Source organism: Anopheles nili, chromosome 2, assembly GCF_943737925.1.
Source record: "Anopheles nili chromosome 2, idAnoNiliSN_F5_01, whole genome shotgun sequence".
Classification (NCBI taxonomy): Eukaryota; Metazoa; Arthropoda; class Insecta; order Diptera; family Culicidae; genus Anopheles; species Anopheles nili.
Genome location: NC_071291.1, coordinates 7,280,386 through 7,288,628, shown reverse-complemented (window position 1 = coordinate 7,288,628; position 8,243 = coordinate 7,280,386). Strand labels below are relative to the sequence as shown.

General features: G+C 41.8%; 1 protein-coding gene across 1 annotated transcript; it reads right to left on the bottom strand.

The window, feature by feature from the left end:
- Nucleotides 1-1,197: 1,197 nt before the first annotated feature.
- Nucleotides 1,198-4,313, bottom strand: LOC128730777 (uncharacterized). Its single transcript, XM_053823856.1, has 3 exons — nt 4,210-4,313; nt 3,749-4,126; nt 1,198-3,682 (listed from the first exon to the last, which is right to left on the bottom strand). Exons 1-3 carry the CDS (start codon nt 4,311-4,313, stop codon nt 1,342-1,344), a joined length of 2,823 nt encoding a protein of 940 aa, XP_053679831.1. The 3' UTR covers nt 1,198-1,341.
- Nucleotides 4,314-8,243: the final 3,930 nt, after the last annotated feature.

Sequence of the window (8,243 nt, the reverse complement as noted above, 5' to 3'; positions counted from 1 at the left end):
GCGAATGGAATATTAGATTGAATTGAAATTTACCACAACCAAATCTATTAGCATGTTGTAGGCTAGGAATGTTTTTTTTTCCAAAAAACGTACACATATACCAATACTAATACACACTTAAAACATTCTCTGAATTGAAAATCACTTTTCCAGATAGAAACACGAAATGCGCGACATACATTCATGTATCAATATTATATGGAATGAGAAGAGCGATAGTAAAAGATAGGTAATAACTGACGGAGTAAACAACGTATCTAACAAACTAGTTTTCATGGATTCTAGTATATTGTTAAAGCATCCGAAATTTATCGCGATGCAGGATTCTGTTTAGCAACAAATTGAATTGTGAATTGATAGTATCGTACTCAGCATATCCTATTGGCGAAAATGAACCAACCGGAAGCGCCTCCGTGTGACTTAAAGCATTTTGTATTGAACCATCTTCTGTTGGACCTGAGTTCTGTTGACCATAGTTGGCTCGAGCAAAGAGCATAAGAACACGCTTTTGCTCTCTTATGTACCGTGAAACCAATAAAGAAACTCATTGTTGTACGACGAATGAAAACGTAATAACACTGTACTTTATTGGAACAAATAACAGTTGCTTTCGCTACACTAACAAACATATTTTATCATTTTGCTTTGAAGAATACATTGTGTCCTTGATCATATAATTTGAAATTTAGACAAAGTGCTTTATATAAGTCATCAAATCAGGATTTTAACAAAAAATAGCTCCGTTGTCGATAGGATAACAGCTGATGGATGTATACGTGCTATAACAAAAAGTTTTTTGAATATCAGAAATACCCAGTCATGAGCAGAGATTTATGGCTATTGCTCGGTTGCAGAAGGAGCGTGTGCAAGCTAATTACATTAATTATGTTATAATAGGTGAATGTTGCAAATCAGTTTGAACGCGAAGCATTTTTCGTAAAATTTTGTTGTTTAGTTTAATCGTTGCACTGTTTTTCAACGCCACCATCCCGTGGTAAAAATGACAGAACGTGGTTAACAATTCAGGTCGAAACAAGACTAGACTAGGACATGCAAGGATAGGAAATATACTAAACCATCGTAAATAAACAAAGCTTGAACAAGTATGGGCAAATGTAAGCAAAATAGATTTTTTAAAAGAATTTCTTTCAATTTCAATCCACGAAACAAAAAATTCAACACAAGTACAACTTTTCTTCGCCGATGATGATGAGTATTAATTCTTTTAAAATATGCAATACGAAAATGAAACACATGTTTATAATCACACTTTGATGCACGAAGGGGACGTTTCCCCTCAACATTATGTTTGGCCTAACTATTGGTTTAACGCCATAACGGTTAGGCAGTAGGCAGTGGACCGTCATCTATCTCATTCGTTAATTTGCTAAGATTCAGCAGACTTGGTGTGCCCCTGGCAGTGGACTTTGCTGAGGTAAAGAAACTGTTTCCAGTGAGCGATGCTAAAGAAGATGTTTTGTTTATAAACCCTAAAGTTCCGAACGTTTCGCTAGGGATTTGGGCAGCATTCATTGGTCCTCCGATTGGACTGTGGTTATACTGATGATGATAAGACGGTGTTTTCGATTGCTGCGGTGCGAAAATGTGTCGCGTGTTATACGAAGCTACGGACGAAGCTGTCGACCCAGATGTGTTGCTGACGGTAGAGGTACGGGAAATCTTCGGGAAAAATAGTCCTCCGACGGCAGATGATTGCATTTGGAGAGCATTATTAAACAAATTTTGCTCATTGAACAGTGACCGTTGCTGCGAGGTGTCCTGACGGTGATTGCCAAACGACGTGCCGATAGTATTCCGTTCGAACATGGACGCCGACGACGGCACCGGTGATGGCTGCTCATTTCTTGGCGAGATGATGAAATTTCCCGCACCCACTGGAGTCTCGCCATTGACACACCCCGATGGAACGTCCGATTCCGTAGGGGTGTTTCGGCGTGTCGTTCCCGCTTGCGATTCGAAGCCGGAACTTTGCGAAGAGGTGCGGGACATTTGCGTTTGCTGATTACCCGTGTCTCCCGTGTGAGAAAGTCCCGTCCATAGCAAATCCTTAGCTAGTGGTTCGGGTGGCCGGAAAAAGCGCCGTTGTCGCAAGGACGAGGAGGGTTGTGCAACCTCTTGCTCCTTATTCTGCTCGATCGTTTTCATTTGTGCAAACGGATTGTTGTGTCCCAGCCACATAGGACTACCGAGCAATCCCGATGTGTTTAACGACGCACGTCCACTGATTGATAAGCGATCGATATCGTCCTCTATTAAAGGATCTTCCAGACGGAAAGATCGATCTTCTTCTTGATTTATTGTGTTCATTGAGTAACGGTGTCTGTTGAAATCCCTATCCCGGTGACTGCCAGCAATAACAGATGGTGGACCGGAAAGTCGATAATTGTATCGGTGCGATTGCTTAGAAGCCATAGTCTGAAAGTTGTCCACTGAAAACGAGGGTGTTTTTAGTAGAGAATATCCGGAATTATTTTGCGCAATATTTCTTTGCTTGAATATCGAATCGTTGTCCATTGCGCTACGCCCGACTTCTCCTGTAGTGACATTGAACAGAGATCCGCTCATTTTGTTTAGTCTTGTTGGGGATTGTCCTTCGGTAAAGGAAGGCATGAAGAAAGGATTTGTCGGAGAAACAGAAAAATTGGATGGACTGCCTGATTTTGTTGTGTCTAATGATTGTCTGCTCTTGTCACTGCAAATGTTGGGTATTGATGTTGGTGGCTCCTTTGGAAACCGGTGAGCATTTGGCGTTATATCAGTATTGGCAGTTATGGGAAACTCGTTCGTCGTATTCTGTTCTAATACAAATGATTGTTCGCTGGCGGTGGTGTCGTTATCGGTATAATCGGTTTCCCTGCACTGTTGCGAGTAAATTTTGTGAAAGCTGGAGTTTAGGTTGCTCGTTGGCACACCGCAGCGTATTAATCGTTGTCCGATGCAACTAAGCGATAGTCCCAAAGAGGTAACAGTAAGTAAACAGATAGGAATAGACGATTCCTGGTACTGAATGTATTTCAGGGCGATATCCGCGAGGCAGAACACAACGATAATAATTTGTTTAATGACGGTCCGTTGATTCCCTAATGAAACTAACAACGACGCTAATGCAACGATGGCAAAGTTCAGTAGAAGTGACGAGTTAGCATTATCTTGCGTTTGATTCGTCATTGAATCAAAATAGTGAGCGGAGGTTTGAACCAATTGTGGAACGTAATGATGGAATATCTCGTCTCCAAAAGATTGAATGCGATCCGTCGTTTGCTGAACAGTGGGTTCCGATAGTACGAGTTCGAACTGCCTCCAAAGCAGAGCACGTGTGGCAAGTACGTACGAAAACACCATTGTGATTCCAGTTAGCAGTGGCTTTGGGCATAGCATCATGAGATCTGTGACAGTCCAATTCGAGTTGGAAAAGTCTTGGTACAGTTTTATCAACAGTAGAGAGCTGACAGCCCATACACATAATTTTGCCCATTTTTGCCTTTTTTGTTGTACAATCTGCTTCGCCGAAATACGCATGTGCATGTCAAGGACATTCAGGCTTTTACTTCCGATTTGAGACAGCTTTGATCCTAGAATGTTACGCTTCACATCGTTAAGCGTGCGTTTCAGGACACGTTCACAGCGACCACATAGTTTATATGCTTGTTCCAGTTGTTTCCTATAACGATATGAAATCCGTTAGATGTTTCCTTTAATTGTAACCCAATTAATCTATATTTCTTACCGATACTCTTCTACTTCTGTTTCATAGTTATCCTCATCTTCTGGAACGAACGAAGCTAGTTGATGTATTTTCAATTCTTGATTGCGATTGCATCCAAAACAGAGACCATTATTATTACGAAACGGTCCTTGACTAGCTACCGAGCGAACCGTTGATTTATCCCACTTATCGTCGTCAGTGATGTTCAAAGGCTGGTGTTGATAGTAACAATTCTTTCGTTGCTGGTATTGTTCTGGTATTTCTCGATTGTAATCTCCGTCCGCAGTAAACCCGTTATACTGCTTACACGATGGACACATAAAGGAATTCGACTGGTCGTAAGGGACATGGCTATCATGATTACAAAACCAGCAATTTACTTTTGCAGGAAATCGTCTCCTATACCGGGAAATTGTAAAAACAACGTTAAAATAATTGGCAAAATTAGTGAGGTGAATGAAGAAGGTAAGATATTTTTTTACCTGATGTTTAAGTAAAAATTGACGAACGTTACTACACAGACGAAAGAAATTACAACCAACGGAATAACAACGGTTCCAAAAATCACAAGCAGGTTTGCATACATCTTCTTTCATCGACTTTATCTATAGTTACTGAAAATCGATCAACCTAAACGATCCTTGAAGATACGCTACAGTAAGCAGATAGGATATCCGTGCCTTTTTGGTTCCGTTTGGGTTACCTTCTATGGCATTTTAGTAAAAATGTTTAATATGTAAGTGCTGTACTTGACCAGCCATAGAAGAAGCTTATCACACCGGTTTTGCTTTAGGAAAGAAGCGCGGGATAAATTTTCCGAGCGTAAACTTCTAGTTCTTCTTGTATGCCTTAAGATGTCGAATAACACGTAAATTAAACTACAAGTCAGTTGTTTCACTATTATAAATATTTCATTCGATTTGCGTATCTATATTTTATGAAAAGTTAACGTAATTGTAATATGCTTAACTAATGATAACTTTAAATTACTTATTAACTTTCACCGCATGTAGCGTGCAAGCGCTTTAAAATCTGTTCTCATTTGACAGTGATAGGTAAATATTAGATTTTGACGGTCGTGCTGTGTGTTTATAATGTTAAACTGAAAGCTTGATCCATACAGAAGATTGCGATGATCATCTTTGAATGCAATAAGCACGTGTATTAATTCCTTTGGTTTTTGATTTGCTTCTATTCAATATATTCTTTCGAGAATAATCTTGAAAATAGAAATTAAGTGTTCTTGCATATATTTCATTGACTAAAATTACTCTTGAACTACTTAAACGTGTTGCGTATCCTGTTTTGGGCGCCTCCACCAATTTTGAGTCATGCATAGATTGTAGTTTTTTCGAAAACTGATAGTATTTTTTCAGCTCCTGAAGAATATGCTAGAACAACACCGTTGTGCAACAAAAGTACTCGTTAAAATAATATTTATGTTATTCAAATGCCATCGGGTAGGAGTTTTATGCCCCAGTCCTTATAAGGGCATGCTCATCATTGGAAAATTTTTACATGTTTCGAAACGCACACTGTCGTGCTATTTTCAATCATATTGTGTGCTTTAGAATAGTTTTTTGTTTAGTAAAATTCGTTGAACTACGTCCTATTGGTTTTTAGGTTGATTTCGAGAATTGGTTGAGCATACAATATTTACAGACTGCAAGAAAACAAATGCACGATCATGATCACGGTATACTATCTTTGTCCCTATTAATTACTCCCTGAGGTCCAGTCTGTTCCTTGTAATATTGAAACAAAATTGTACTTCAGAAGTAGACAGTGTGTTTATTTTTCATTCAATTGGTAGCTGATATATTTGCAATTTGTTTAAGTTGGCGCAGCACCCAACAGAATCAACCTTTGACAACATTTTTCGTCGTTGTCTGGTAATCTCTGACTTTATCCGGTTATTCTTACAATCAGCGGTCTGCCGACAAAGATGTGGCCCTTTTTGCAAGGTAGCACACCACGAAACGTGAGCGATACGATCGTCGGCTGACCAGGGACCAGACTCTGATCGTCCCCAAGCCAGATCACATGTAGTTATCGGACCATCCGTGCAAATGTAGAAGGATATATTTTTAGAACTTGTTCGCACAAACCATGGCGTGGGATGCAAAACCTCCGAATTTGCTGTAAACAACGCTATTTTACTCACCAGGCTGTATCTGTACTGTTAAGCAAGGGCTGCTACTCATACTAGTAGCAATCGCGCGAACGATCAGTGGTTCGTTTCGCTCGTGATCAGTTGGTATGTTGGCAGTAAAACATACAACGAAACAAAAAAGAAATACTATAAATCCGTGCGTGCTTCAACGGTGACTCTCGTGGCCATGTTATATCACCTGAAACTACACCCTGCCGTCACATCCGTCGCTGCCTCGCACGTTTAGATTTTATTTTTTCGAACATTGTTTGCAAACTATACACGACCCTGTTATTTATGCGTTTCCTGGTAGGCGAGCCGCGACAAAGCCGTTAGAACCCTGACATTGGGGAGGAAAAAATGTAAGCTGTTAAACTGCATCGTCCAGATGCGCTGCGTTTTCATTGACCTAAATGGTGTGAGTAAAAAGGGCATTTCAAGACTGCCTTGTTCTCACTGCCGGTTCATACGCGTCACCAGTATGGAATGTCGAAGGATATGACGAGTGTCGAATGTGACCAGCATCCAGAAGTTTGTCGCGAGGACGTTACTCCACGCACATGGAAATAGAACATCCTTATTACTAAAATAAATATCTTTACAGCAAAGTGTTTCAGATGAAATTTGAATGGAATTCAATAAAAAAAACGTTATGGATAATAATAACAAATAATTCAATATTTATTTCAACCGCATTTGCGATTGTAAGTGCTCCAAAAGACGAGAGTAAATTTGCAAGGAATGTTACTAGACGACGTCAATCTTTCTCGTCCCCTTCGTCAATCTACCTTGTGTCCCGTTCCGATCGTACGTTTATTGTTTTTGAAGTCAACAAACCCATCGACGAGCCAGTCCTCGTAAGCTTCGCCTCGACATTAGCATCAGGATTCTGCCACGCAGCGGCACTAGTTGAAAGATTGCCATAAAGCCGAGAAGGACTGACCAATGAAAGAAAAACAAAAAGACAATTTTGTCACCTCCGTACCCATGCAATGAAAAAGGTGGTATTTATTTTTACATGCGACCTGTCGGTCCCTTGGCACCTCCACAGACACGGTTTGTTGCACGGGAAATGATGGTGAAAAAAAAGCAAAAAAGAAAAAACACTTTCGAAACCCCCACCGATCGACCTGTATCTTTCGTCCCCCCGGGGGCCAAGCGGGTTGGCATTCCGCGACGGTAATTGATGGCTGACAGAGGAGCAAAAAAAAAAGGAGCTACTATTTTTAGCAATGTTTAACAACAACTGCAGAATGCGCCGGTGGCCAGGAGGTCGGGTTAACGGGGTAAATGCTACGTTCCTAATCCGATCGTCTGTTGAATCACGTCAAACAATGGTGGAGGTTGGGAGAGATCTCCTGCCATCCATTGGTTCGATCGCAGATGATAACGTAACCGGCACACCTCTAGGAAAAAAACGCGTCAAAACGATTCTGTCGTACTGGCGCTACCGCGGAAACCGGTATTGGGGGTGGCATTCGTGCGTAAACGGCTTGAGCTGGGCCGTACGTGCCACATTTACGCAAAAGCTCCATTTGCAAATTGCACCCGAGCGGGTTGAATTGTTGCGTTTGATTCGCGTCACCAAGAGATGTGGTATGCCATGGGTGAACGGCTGAAGCCGATAACTCACATGAAGTTGTACGAAAAGAACACATGGCTGGCATGTACTAAAAGTACCAAAAGGAGCTTCGGTTAAAATCGCTTTCTTTGCCCATTGAAATCATAGATGTAACGTTTTATATTTGTCTTAAAAATTTTACTCCAATATTGTATTGGATACACGCCAGCTACCTAGCCAACTTTTCGTTCCACACATTCCACAATGGGCAGTTAGGGCGGCATCTAGCCGGCTGTGGTGCGCTACGTGATCATGCCTTTGATCGGGTTAATCACGATTGACGTAGTCAATGCACTACACGCCCAACCACGTGCGCTTTCCGCTGTGCTGACATTGCACTTACATCGGGACCCGTTGTCTGCTGCCGGCTCGATCGCTTGGCGCCAGTTCGATTCGGTTTCGGTGGCCACAGCACGGTGCCACAGTGTGAGTGCGAGATTCTCACGAGTCAAGGACGCCAACCCGGCACCACCGGCATACACCGGCGGTTCGATCGCTGCGTCCTCCTCCGCAACCGGATGGTGGCGGGAAATCCGCGAACGCCCTCGCCACTGAGAAACGATTGCCGCTCGTGCGCAATTAATATGTCACTTCGGACTGTCACGGATGGGCGCGAATGTTTATGAAATCGCGGAAGTTTATGCGAGCACGAGATGAAGCGTTCTTTTTTTTTTCTTCATGGCAGCGAGAGAAATGATGGTGGTGTGGGACAGGGCAGGACATTCCTCTTTCATGAGTACCTT

Coding starts and splice junctions, on each gene's coding strand:
- LOC128730777 (XM_053823856.1), bottom strand. CDS start 4,313: ATGTATGCAAACCTGCTTGTGATTTTTGGAACCGTTGTTATTCCGTTG. Junction 4,127..4,209: donor AATTTTTACTTAAACATCAG/GTAAAAAAATAT, acceptor TTCCCGGTATAG/GAGACGATTTCCTGCAAAAG. Junction 3,683..3,748: donor ACAGAAGTAGAAGAGTATCG/GTAAGAAATATA, acceptor ATATCGTTATAG/GAAACAACTGGAACAAGCAT.